The 13,004-nt window shown below is 37.2% G+C and overlaps 2 protein-coding genes across 2 annotated transcripts; one reads left to right on the top strand and one right to left on the bottom strand.

Annotated features, from left to right (window-relative positions):
- Nucleotides 1–3,907: 3,907 nt before the first annotated feature.
- LOC136813373 (vacuolar-sorting protein SNF8-like) lies at nt 3,908–12,960 on the bottom strand. Its single transcript, XM_067069885.1, has 8 exons — nt 12,835–12,960; nt 12,207–12,257; nt 9,693–9,831; nt 9,339–9,391; nt 8,965–9,089; nt 4,920–5,061; nt 4,371–4,445; nt 3,908–4,005 (listed from the first exon to the last, which is right to left on the bottom strand). The coding sequence occupies exons 1-8, from the start codon at nt 12,883–12,885 to the stop codon at nt 3,910–3,912; spliced, it is 732 nt and encodes a 243-aa protein (XP_066925986.1). The 5' UTR covers nt 12,886–12,960; the 3' UTR covers nt 3,908–3,909.
- Nucleotides 10,450–11,994, top strand: LOC136813375 (uncharacterized). Its single transcript, XM_067069886.1, has 4 exons — nt 10,450–10,561; nt 10,839–10,943; nt 11,222–11,401; nt 11,686–11,994. The coding sequence occupies exons 1-4, from the start codon at nt 10,522–10,524 to the stop codon at nt 11,925–11,927; spliced, it is 567 nt and encodes a 188-aa protein (XP_066925987.1). The 5' UTR covers nt 10,450–10,521; the 3' UTR covers nt 11,928–11,994.
- Nucleotides 12,961–13,004: the final 44 nt, after the last annotated feature.

Here is a 13,004-nt window from a genome sequence, read left to right as displayed (position 1 = left end):
TTGACGTTGAAGAGCTAGCACGCACATTTCAACACAGTGTGCTATTGATTGGACAAGCCATGAATGCTATAAATTTTTATAGAAGAAAGTCCATCCTCTTAACACTTGGGATGAGAGAGGCTGATATAAACCAAATGTTCCGAGAAAAATATGTAGAGGAACTTAAAATAAGCGAACCACTGTTATTTGGTGAAGCTTTTTTCAAGACCCTGAATAAACAGGCAAAAACTGTAAACAAAACAGCCAAACAGATCCTGATGCCATATCCATATCATATACCACACCGTCCACCACCACCCAGCGACAGACAGTCCTTTCGGAACACCTCTTCATCAAGATGGGAACGAAGCCGTGATGAGGAGGAACGCAGAGACGGCAAGAACATCCAAAGATCAACAAGAGGTAATTTGCAAAAAGAGAGCACCCTCTTCCAGTCAGAGAAATCCTCTGATATTGACTTGCAAAAAAGCAGAACCATACTCCTTAGAAAAAATCCATCTGAGTGTGAAAAATCTAATAACTCAGGTAACAAGCCAGAACCTTCAGGCAGGTCTGGTAAGTTCATACTATCAAAATTGGAGAAAACTGACTCAGGACCAATCAATCCTAAAAATTATAAGGACAGGTCTGGAGATCCCATTTCTGGAAAACCCTACTCAAAACAGGGCACCAAAACAAATTCAATTTGCCTCGGAAATGAACCAGCAAGTCAACATAGAGATCTCAAACTTACTGGAAAAGGGAGCTATTCAAAAAGTAAAACCCAGAGGAGATCAATTTTTATCAAATCTATTCCTGAGGGAAAAGAAAGAACCAGGGTCCTATCGACCAATAATAAATCTAAAGGAACTAAACTCCCACATCCCATATCAGAAGTTCAAAATGGAAACTCTGAAGGATGTAAAAGATATCCTGAAGGAAAAAGATTTTATGATAAAAATCGATCTCCAGGATGCATATTTCTCGATACCACTGAACCCCAACTCAAAAAAGTATGTAAGGTTCAAGTGGGAGGGCAATCTGTACGAGTTCCAGTGCCTAATGTTCGGGTTAGGTCCAGCACCGAGGATATTCACCAAAATTCTGAAAATACCCATTTCACTATTGAGGAGAATTCAGATAAAGCTAGTCATTTACATAGACGATATTCTACTGGTAGCCTCCTCACCAGAGGAAGCATGTCAGGCAAGAGACACGACAATATTTCTCCTGCAAAACCTAGGATTCAAGATAAACTACAAGAAGTCGGTGCTGGAACCAACTCAAATAATAGAGTACTTGGGAGTAGTGATAAACAGTGTCTTAATGACGTTCTCAGTACCAGAGGGGAAAATAATGAAACTCAGGAAGCTTCTGAGGGAAATCTTAGAACTGAGGACAATCCCAGTGAGAAAATTAGCCAGTGCAATAGGCAACTTGATGGCAACAGCCCCAGCATTCACAGCAGCCCCACTACAAGTGAGATACTTACAGGTGTGTCTAAACAATCAACTAAAAGGGAATCAAAATTACGAAACGTGGGTAAAGCTAGATCACCAGGCAAAGAAAGAACTGAATTGGTGGCTGGAGAACTTAGAACGGGAGAATGGGAAAACCCTGAGGATCCAGCCACCAGACATGATCATCAGTTCAGATGCAGCCAAGGGGAGGCAAGGAGGCTGGGGTGCCAATTGTGGGGAAACATCAACAGGGGGGATGTGGTCCCAATGGGAGAAGGCACTACACATCAATATTTTGGAATTAAAGGCAGCCCTGCTAGCAATAAAAACCTTCACAAAGGGTCTAAACAATTTCTCCCTCCATCTTCTGATAGACAATCAGGTAGCCCTAGCTCATGTGACAAAAATGGGAAGACCAACAAGCCAAGCATTGCTAGAGTTGTCCAAGGAGATTTGGACTTATCTCATAGAGAGAAAGATCACTCTTACAGCGGAATACATCCCATCGTTACAAAACAAAATTGCGGATTTCAAGTCGAGAAACTCAAGGGACTGGGGGGATTGGAAATTAGATTCCCAGATATTCCAGAAAATAGAGCAAATATGGGGAACTCCAAAAATAGACCTCTTTGCATCAAGAACGTCTTATCAACTTCAAAATTATTACAGCTGGAAACCAGACCCCTATTGTCTAGCAGTAGATGCTCTCCTCCAAAATTGGGACTACAAACTCCTCTACGCATTCCCTCCCTTTTGCCTGATAGGAAGGTGTCTAGAGAAAATTCGGAGATCAGAGTCAACAACGGTGATTCTGATTGCCCCAATGTGGATGTCCCAACCATGGTACCCAACACTCCTAGAAATGGTCATAGCACACCCAAGGAGAATTCAAATGAACAAGAGAACCCTAACACATCCCTCGGGAGAGGAACATCCTCTTCTACAAAACAACTCCTTGAATCTTGTAGCTTGGAAAGTTTCGGGCGATATAAGGGCCCAGAGGGATTATCAGAAACAGCTACCACTCTTATCAGACATTCAAGAGCAAAAGGGACAAGGGGCCGTTACAACTCCGCCTGGAAAAGCTTTATGGGTTGGTGCAGTGAAAGAAAGATCGATCCCACTTCATGCACTATAGGAAACATAATTAACTATCTTAGCTCTCTTTTTGAAAAAGGACTGGAATATAGCACAATCAATGGGCATAGGTCGGCCATTTCTGCATTTCACCCAAACATAGAGGGGAATCCTGTTGGACAGCACCCTCAAGTGGCAGCCCTCATGAAAGGGATAAGTAGAGAGAAACCACAGACCCCGAAGTATACTCATATATGGGATATAGACACTGTTCTAAACTACTTCAAAAGTTTACCTGAGAATGAAAATTTAGACCTCAAAACCCTTTCACTGAAAACAATTACATTATTAGGCCTGGTGGCACCGAAACGAGGCTCAGAACTGGTACTCTTAGATACAACTTTTATGGGGAAAACAGAAACTACCTTCAAATTCCAAGTGGTAGACCCAACAAAAAATTTTAAACAGGGGAAAAAGAATGAACCTATAGAATTCCACAAATTTGTACAAGAGACAAAGCTATGTCCACATCACACTTTATGTACATATATAAGGGTAACCTCAGAGTTCAGAGAGCAACACAAAACATCAAAATTGTTTGTAAGCCATGCAGCCCCTCATAATACGGTTGGGAAAGACACTACTGCAAGGTGGGTAAAAGAAATGCTAACAAGAGCTGGTATAGACCCTAAAATATTTCAGGCACATTCTAAAAGGTCAGCCTCTACCTCCAAAGCGCTAGTTAAAGGAGCCAATATAAATGACATTCTCAAAATGGGCAATTGGTCAAATGAATCTGTATGGCAGAGGTTTTACCACAAAGATTTTAGTCCGGCTGAAAGATACCAGTCTATTATTCTAGGAAATTAGGCTTTAAACAAGGACGTAGCCTGCGGTCCGCAGCCTCTAGTGAAGTTTCACTAGACTGCGTCCGCAACGGCATAAATGAATTCGTCTGATTTTGAGCGAAGTAAAATTTACAAATTTTCGGAGGCCGAAGGCCGAAAAGGAAATTTGAATTTTACGAGCTCAAAATCAGACGAATTCATTCCCGTCCCACCTCCCTACTTTCAGCATGTAATACCAACGGTTTGTATTTATCATAGGGAACAATCACTCACGTGGAAGAAGATCGCACAGAGGAGGCTGATCATCTTTAAAGGAAATATACGACTCTTAAAAACCATTCGACTATTTGTTTCACTTTACTTAAGCTCAAAATCACTTAGTTACACTCCTTTTAGTTCGTTTTCATAGGACTCAGTTTCACTTTGCCTTACGTCAAACTTTCACGTAGACTGCGTCCGCAACGGCATAAATGAATTCGTCTGATTTTGAGCTCGTAAAATTCAAATTTCCTTTTCGGCCTTCGGCCTCCGAAAATTTGTAAATTCTATGTTTCTTCAGGGAAGTAGCCTGGAACCCAGTAGAGTGTTTCTGTGGCATCTTGTTTATCAATCCATACCATGCCTTCGTGAATAAGGTGATTCTAAAATTCAAAGTAAAGAATTGACGAGATGCTCAAAGGGATTGATCCTCTTTATTGTTTGGAGGGATTTCATCTCCAGCAACAACAATCCGTTCGAGTTATCACAGCCATAAAAAAAATGAATATCAAATCATCACAAATATTATAATGATCAAAATTGCTCTGGGTTCACGCTTCAGCCAAAAGTTTATACTTTCAGCGCTATTAACCGAAAATTGTTGCAAACGATAATTGAAGTCAACTATTGAAAAATAAGGTGAGAAAGTCCGCCCCATTCAAAGGTAATAAGATTACAGTTCCCTCATTTAGCCGCCCCTAAGTTTATATATGAGCTGTTTTCAAAACTAGGTAGAACTGTCACTGACCAAACTTCTCGTGGTTCTTTCTTTTTGCCAACCAAGTTTCTGTTGGATTTGTGATTCAGTTGTATATCCAGAATTCTGAAAAAGAGGGTTTCGCTAATCGTTTGAAAAAAGGTCTCTGAAAATATTCAAGCACACGTAATATGCTCTATTTTAGATAGCGTAGTGTAATATTAGTTAAGTGGTCTTCGAAAGGTGATGGGGTATGGTATATATTGGGTCAGTAAAAACCGTAATGGTGGCGAGGCTTGCGGGGTCCTAATACAACTTTTATTGACCCAATAAATATATATACTGCATCATACTTCGGGCGACGGTGAATTTTGAATAAGTTTAATTCTTGATAAAAGGCATTCACCTTGAATTGAATGCACAAAATCCTTCTTTCTTACTCAAATCAACCCCCTTACAAACCATTTAGCGTGACAGACACAAAACATGAATTTCTTTAGTATAGTAAGATAATGACAATGACATGGCCCTCCCGCAGTCAATTTTTTAAATTCAACAGTCATCGAAGAATATTTTCGCACAGGTTAAATATCATAATACCTCAGCAAGTTGCAGGATTTCCGTGTGGTCTTTGTTTAATTCGCTCGGTACTGACTGCACCAGTTTACGACCTTGTAAAGGTAATACCTGGAAACCACTTCCCAAGATGGATAATTTCTTTATAGCACGTGTTACATCGTCCCTACAAAAGAAATAGGTATCCGTGAAAAAAACACGGGAAGAGAATTCATAAATTTTGACCATATGACAGCTTCAGTAAAAACAAGATAAAACTTAATCCGAAAATTGATTTTGCCATGGATCAATGTGGAGTCAGATCACAAACAACAAAATTTTCATTTTTTGAAAAAACTAATATTTCGCTTCACAACAAAAGCATCGTCAGAGTGATAGTAATACTGAAAATGTTGAACAAATTTCTAGAAAAATCAAAAATCAACTAGCGGAACAAATTCAAGTCTCTAGAGGCTTTCAAACCCGAGTTCATTTCTGGATTTTTATCTTTAATTGCCAGTGCCTCTTTAAACAAAAGAACAGACCAATTATCGCTTTTGTCAACAACTCGAATGTTATTGCGAACGTGATTAATCCGTTTATCACGTATTTCATCATCAGTGAGCGATTCTGTGACGCCAATCAACAAGAGGGAATCTATATAGTTAATGCCTTCACACTTAGTGAGGTGACGGTAAACGGCAGATCCCTTGACAGTTGCATGTTCTCTGGTCCTTTCAGATAGGGTACGATCACTTTTCCCTATGTATTTAGAAGAACATCCAGGACATTTAAACTCGTACACAACGTTGGAAGAGGTAAGTAAAGGCGAGCGATCTTTGGTATTGCAATAATAGCTGATTTTGGTGGTCTTAAATCTTTGCTTAAAAATGATTTTCTTTGATCCAAGATTCAAATTACGTTTAATTTTCTTAACACAAGCTAGAAAATTACTAAGACTTCTACTTCCAAGGTAAGGCATGTTAAACCAAATTACGACAGATTCTTCAACATGGTCTTCATTCACAGCCGATGAACGAGGGGTCGATAATTTCTCAATAAAACGTTTAGTTTAACGAGTTGACGAGGTATTTAGGAAAAACCATTCCAAGATGCCATTTCTTTAATTTTCTTGATTTCAGCAGGTAGCCTATTAGGTGAACAAATTCGAGTAGCACGAACAATTAAACTACGAAACCAAGAAATGCGATGTTGCCACGGCACGAAACTATCAAAGTTGACATAAAGTCCTGTATTTGTTGGTTTTCTATACACTTGAAATTCGTCAGTGGGCATGTCAATGTCAAGAAAATGAGGAGTCTCGTTTTTAAATTCATCAACAGTGAACTTAAGATTTTTATCAAATTTCTCAAAGGCTTTATGAACCTTTTTGACATCTTTCGGTTTGATTGCCAAAAGCGTGTCATCCACATAACGACCATAAAATTTCAATGTCCCTTTGGTTATAAGAGGACGAACGACTTTTTCTTCGAGTTCTGTCATGATCAAATTAGCTAGTACTGGACCAAGGGATGAACCCATACTAACTCCGTCACATTGTTCATAAAGGACATTATTACAACTAAAAGCTGTTTTGGTGCAGGTGTCCCGGATCAATTTTTTGAGAGTTCTTTCTTGTAGGGTAGTACCAATACGCTTCTCTTTGAAAACTCGTCGACAAATGATATTTAGTGTTCGTTTGAGAGGTACATTAGTAAATAAAGACTCAACGTCAAATGAAACAAATTGGTAGCCATTTTGAAAAAGTTCAGGAGGTATGTTCTGAATTTTCGAAACAGCATCGTATGAATCTTTGAAAGTGAATTCGTTTACAGTAAGTGGATGGAGAAGATTGGTTAAATATTCACCAACTTTGTAGTGGGAAGTGCCTGTCGTGTCAACAATAGGACGGAATTTCGGAATGTTTTCATAACGCTTATGAATTTTAGGAAGACCATGTGCACGAGCCGGTTTAGAATTTTGTGGACGCATATCATCGTAGTCAGAGGCGGTGATTTCATTTCTTTCCGTTAGCTTGAGGAGATATCTCTGCAGTGACGTCAAATTCATAAGCGTTATGAAAACATTCCGAAATTCCGTCCTATTGTTGACACGACAGGCACTTCCCACTACAAAGTTGGTGAATATTTAACCAATCTTCTCCATCCACTTACTGTAAACGAATTCACTTTCAAAGATTCATACGATGCTGTTTCGAAAATTCAGAACATACCTCCTGAACTTTTTCAAAATGGCTACCAATTTGTTTCATTTGACGTTGAGTCTTTATTTACTAATGTACCTCTCAAACGAACACTAAATATCATTTGTCGACGAGTTTTCAAAGAGAAGCGTATTGGTACTACCCTACAAGAAAGAACTCTCAAAAAATTGATCCGGGACACCTGCACCAAAACAGCTTTTAGTTGTAATAATGTCCTTTATGAACAATGTGACGGAGTTAGTATGGGTTCATCCCTTGGTCCAGTACTAGCTAATTTGATCATGGCAGAACTCGAAGAAAAAGTCGTTCGTCCTCTTATAACCAAAGGGACATTGAAATTTTATGGTCGTTATGTGGATGACACGCTTTTGGCAATCAAACCGAAAGATGTCAAAAAGGTTCATAAAGCCTTTGAGAAATTTGATAAAAATCTTAAGTTCACTGTTGATGAATTTAAAAACGAGACTCCTCATTTTCTTGACATTGACATGCCCACTGACGAATTTCAAGTGTATAGAAAACCAACAAATACAGGACTTTATGTCAACTTTGATAGTTTCGTGCCGTGGCAACATCGCATTTCTTGGTTTCGTAGTTTAATTGTTCGTGCTACTCGAATTTGTTCACCTAATAGGCTACCTGCTGAAATCAAGAAAATTAAAGAAATGGCATCTTGGAATGGTTTTCCTAAATACCTCGTCAACTCGTTAACTAAACGTTTTATTGAGAAATTATCGACCCCTCGTTCATCGGCTGTGAATGAAGACCATGTTGAAGAATCTGTCGTAATTTGGTTTAACATGCCTTACCTTGGAAGTAGAAGTCTTAGTAATTTTCTAGCTTGTGTTAAGAAAATTAAACGTAATTTGAATCTTGGATCAAAGAAAATCATTTTTAAGCAAAGATTTAAGACCACCAAAATCAGCTATTATTGCAATACCAAAGATCGCTCGCCTTTACTTACCTCTTCCAACGTTGTGTACGAGTTTAAATGTCCTGGATGTTCTTCTAAATACATAGGGAAAAGTGATCGTACCCTATCTGAAAGGACCAGAGAACATGCAACTGTCAAGGGATCTGCCGTTTACCGTCACCTCACTAAGTGTGAAGGCATTAACTATATAGATTCCCTCTTGTTGATTGGCGTCACAGAATCGCTCACTGATGATGAAATACGTGATAAACGGATTAATCACGTTCGCAATAACATTCGAGTTGTTGACAAAAGCGATAATTGGTCTGTTCTTTTGTTTAAAGAGGCACTGGCAATTAAAGATAAAAATCCAGAAATGAACTCGGGTTTGAAAGCCTCTAGAGACTTGAATTTGTTCCGCTAGTTGATTTTTGATTTTTCTAGAAATTTGTTCAACATTTTCAGTATTACTATCACTCTGACGATGCTTTTGTTGTGAAGCGAAATATTAGTTTTTTCAAAAAATGAAAATTTTGTTGTTTGTGATCTGACTCCACATTGATCCATGGCAAAATCAATTTTCGGATTAAGTTTTATCTTGTTTTTAAGAGAATTCATATAAAAACGAATCACGTCTGAAACTTTTAAACGCGTTGTTGAAAGTATCTGTTATGACTTGAATCTCTTGAAATTTGAATGTTGGCGTCAAATAATCCACAACGAGTAAACCTTCTCTAACTGATGACTATCCTCCACATGGACGGCATGTATCTCTTGAAATTTGAAATTTGAATGTTGGCGTCAAATAATCCACAACGAGTAAACCTTCTCTAACTGATGACTATCCTCCACATGGACGGCATGCGACTTTTAGTTAAAAACAGGAGACAAGTTTTATTCTTAATTTTTGCAACATCGAGACTAAAGATTTTTTAAGTAGGTTAATGAGATACTCAGAGACGTCTTGGCGTGTTCGGCCTCGCCCTTTCAACACCAATCTCAACAAATCGTCCAATGAGATTAAACCACCATTGTTTGCTTTTGTTGCTAAACAGACTTCAGTAATCTGAACACCAAGCTATGTAGAGAAAAAGGAAGCGATCATTGTACATCATTACACAGCCTAATAGAAAACAGAAATATGCCATCGATAGATGTCACTCAGATTTTACTAGCATTTTAAAGATTCAGCCCGTTTGAGGAAAAGATTTAATTTTAAAAATTTCAACCAGAATGTTTTTTCCAGTAAATAAACGAAGTATCTTTATTATGCCCAAAGGCAAGGTTATAAAATTGAGATTGAAAATGAATAAAAACATGTACATACTTCATAATAAAAATCCCCGACACCCAAAATTTCTGCCCAGAATCCTTTGCTTGCTAAAATAAAGAAAAATCGAGACATTAACTCACACGCCATAATTAGAAACAAAAACTTTTGACAGAAAAGTGATTGCAGAGCGCACTCAGGTGAATCTAAATTTCAGTACATTTTTGCAGTCTCCAACCTTTCCACTTTTGAGATAGTTCCGTTGGTATCCACTGGTAATATTTTGAATTTTTGTGAAGGAGCAAAAAAACACGAGGATATATGAAAAGAACACATAGAAAATAAAATGGATAGACTTCGTATTAATGCATGAAGCTCGAAAATTAAAAATTTTCTAAGGTAATGGCTTACAAGCAAGTGGATCCACACCGATTTGCGAGCAAAGTTTTTGAAAATGTTGACGAAATTCAGGATTCTTTTTTATATCTGCTTGATGTTTGGCTGCAAAAGATTCCAAGAAGTTTTTGAAGGAATCGAGTTGTTTCACCATCTAAAAAAACGGAAGAAGAATATGTAAAGAAACCTGGAGAAACATCAATGCCTAGCTACAACAATTTATAGGTGATATAAATCAAATCATCTGCATAATATAGTTCTGAAAGAGAAGGAAATATCTGGAAAACTAGTTGCCGTTACATTTTTGTTCGTTATTTAGCAACTTGTTTCTTTTGGTTTATCTACATATAATAATCTATAGGTATAGTAAAATAATACATCGACATTCTTAACGTCAGCCATTGATTCTCTGCTTTAAGAGAGGGAATCTTGGATTTTTTAGATTGCCCTCCTTCAAATCATTTGAAAATGACCGATAATTATTGCTAAATTAGCAATTTTGCTTAATTATTGGGTGATGCTGCGAACAGGCAATTAAGTAAACCGCAGATTTTTATGTAGACTTTGTAGCAAAAACTCCTTGTAATTATTGGTGGTAAGATGTCTGTGATTTGTATTCTTACATAACTTAGAGGGTTGGTTTTACAAATCAAATGCCATTGCATAATCAACCAATTTAGTGGGGCAAATCTCGTCCAATCATTAAATATGGTGATCACAAAATCAGTATAAAAAGGATACAAAATACTTGGAAATCATCACAGCTCATTCAAGCATCAAAGCATTAACAACAGAACAACGAGCAGATAAAGGCTGATATATCTTAGCAAACACAGAGCTCGTAATGGCTTTAGTTTTGATTCTCATTGCAATGGCATTATGCAGTAAGTAAATTTCATAAGTCTCTTGACCATTATTGTAGCAATACAAAGATAGCTCTCTTTTTTCTGGAACTGGGAATAGGTTAATGCATCAATTCTATTTGAGATGTTAAAATTCCATAACGATATAAAGCTTAAGAGACTTGATCTTGATATCTCAAAAAATAAAGAAGACTTTATCCCCCCCCCAAAAAAACTTCTTCAACTTGATGACCATCTTTTCTCAATAATTTTGGTTCTCATTCCACGGTCTACTTAACCTGTTTTTTCTTTTCCAAAGACACCTTCCAATCAACATATGGTTTGTACGAGAAATGGAACAACAAAAATGAACTCAACCCTTACTATATGAACGTCACTGGTCAAACACCTCCACCCAAACTTTGTGAGTTGCTATTGATAATTTTCATCGTCTGCCTGAACTAGTTTAGCTTTAACAGTTCTTCTTTTTCCAAAAGTTATAGTCTTTGGTGGTTAACGTTCAGTTCAAAAACTCTTTTTTTAATAGGAATGACAACATAAGGACAGATATTAACCTAAGTCATCAGAAGCCGGTCTTTAGCATGTTATTCAGTAATTGAAGTACGAAAATCATTGACTGTGAACGAACAAAACATTCTTCAACAAAATAAAGCAACTTTATTTATTCTCGTGTTTCCCTAGGCTTTGATTCGATGTGCAATGGAAAAGCCGATGGAAATTATGAAGTCAGATATCCAAATGGTGAATATGACCCAAACTATTTCTTGCAATGCTCAGGAGGACAAGCCAACTGTCAACCTTGCTGGCCACAAAGTTTGGAGTTCAGTCAAACTTGCAATCAGTGTTTGTACAGTCGAGATGGTAAGGATAATAACTCTTCTTTTTTTGTTTTTGAATGAAAGCTATCTTTAAATCCAAAATTTTCTAATAAACCTTTCATCAAAACTATGCCATCCCCAAATTATCATTAATAAACTGACAAAAAAATCCACTGCTTCGCTTATTTCTTCTACAAAAAAAGACATTATCTTTCATTGCCACTGCAACTTTGGGCTTACAAAATGAAAGGATCTCCACAACCTTCTCAGAAAAGATATCATATCTTAACAGATTACAATGCTCAACTTTATACTTTCAACCTTTAGACGAATGCCTCACAACAGAGGCTTGGAAACCAGCTTCAACCTATGATTGCCCCGACATCTGCGGTCGAATGGGACCTGAAGGACGAATGAACATCCGTGACCCTCAACAACCACGTCAATATGTCGCGTGTTGGAATGGAATGACGGTTGGTTGCGTCAAATGTCCAGGAAATCTTCTCTTCAACGAAACATTCAACGCTTGTTTGTACGATGGGAAATACTGGACACAGTCACTCAATTAGGACCAATCGATACCAAAGGATGGATGATAAAGCATCCTTTACGACCCTTATCCCCCCTTTATCCCCCTTACCCCATAAACGATTATGAAGAAGGAGTAATGTGTATTATTTATTTGACGGTATAATTCGAAAGGTAACTTATTTATTGATATATTTATTCAAAACCATTCTTATTCATTCTTCAATTTTCATAAGAACTTATTATAAATATTTGTATGACCCTTATTTTTTTTCATTTATTTATTCAGAAATAAACGGCATGTAAAATTTATAATATACCTGTGAAATTTCGGCATCAGCAAGTTCAGTCCCTTTAGCGGCAAAACGTTGCTAAAAAAAAGAGAAGATAAAAATCGGTATTATTCAGGACAATGAACAAATGAATATTAACTTTAAAACTAAATTTTCATTGTATCTTTGGAGCTAAAAATTTCTCGAGGATAGGAACTGCTCTCTTATGATAGCCAGTCTTATCGACCGCAAATCTGGAGAGAAACTATTGCTAGGTTTGATCTGATTTGGTGACCTTGCGTGGCGTTTTTAACGGACCAAACAAGAATTAATCACACAACTTATTGGAATCTCAAATACACTCTTCTCGAGAAACATAAATTTATTGTTGTCTTCGCTTTCAAACAGATTTCATTGCTATGAAATTACACACAATTATAATTGTGTTGTTTACACCTCATGAGACATTTTGAATTTCAAGTACTTTTGTTTTAGAGTTAATGTTTGCCTTTTGGGAATTTAAATTGGTTTTAATGTATAATTTCATAGCAATGAAATCTGTTTGAAAACGAGGACAACAATAAATTTATGCATCTCGAGAAGAGTGTATTGGTTCAAACCGGATCCTTCCAGCTCTCCTTTTGAAATTTCTTACAAGACTTTAAGTTTTGTGTACCTTTGCAACCTTGTTTCGATCGACTGCTGCTAATCCAGGCCCACGTCTCATTCTGACGTCTTTCCAGTTCAATTCTTCATAGTTCAATTAATTTTATATTTTTTTTATATTTCTATGCTTTGTTCATCTAAAGAAAAATAGAGGATGATGGTAACATAATGAATCGTAAC

Source organism: Clytia hemisphaerica, unplaced genomic scaffold (genome assembly GCF_902728285.1).
Source record: "Clytia hemisphaerica strain Z4C2 unplaced genomic scaffold, Clytia hemisphaerica genome assembly, whole genome shotgun sequence".
NCBI classification, from domain to species: Eukaryota; Metazoa; Cnidaria; class Hydrozoa; order Leptothecata; family Clytiidae; genus Clytia; species Clytia hemisphaerica.
This window is presented reverse-complemented; position numbering and strand designations above follow the sequence as displayed.

Coding starts and splice junctions, on each gene's coding strand:
- LOC136813373 (XM_067069885.1), bottom strand. CDS start 12,885: ATGAGACGTGGGCCTGGATTAGCAGCAGTCGATCGAAACAAGGTTGCA. Junction 9,832..12,206: donor CTGATGCCGAAATTTCACAG/GTATATTATAAA, acceptor CCGTTTTTTTAG/ATGGTGAAACAACTCGATTC. Junction 9,392..9,692: donor CGGTGTGGATCCACTTGCTT/GTAAGCCATTAC, acceptor TCTTTATTTTAG/CAAGCAAAGGATTCTGGGCA.
- LOC136813375 (XM_067069886.1), top strand. CDS start 10,522: ATGGCTTTAGTTTTGATTCTCATTGCAATGGCATTATGCA. Junction 10,562..10,838: donor CATTGCAATGGCATTATGCA/GTAAGTAAATTT, acceptor TCTTTTCCAAAG/ACACCTTCCAATCAACATAT. Junction 11,402..11,685: donor GTGTTTGTACAGTCGAGATG/GTAAGGATAATA, acceptor TTCAACCTTTAG/ACGAATGCCTCACAACAGAG.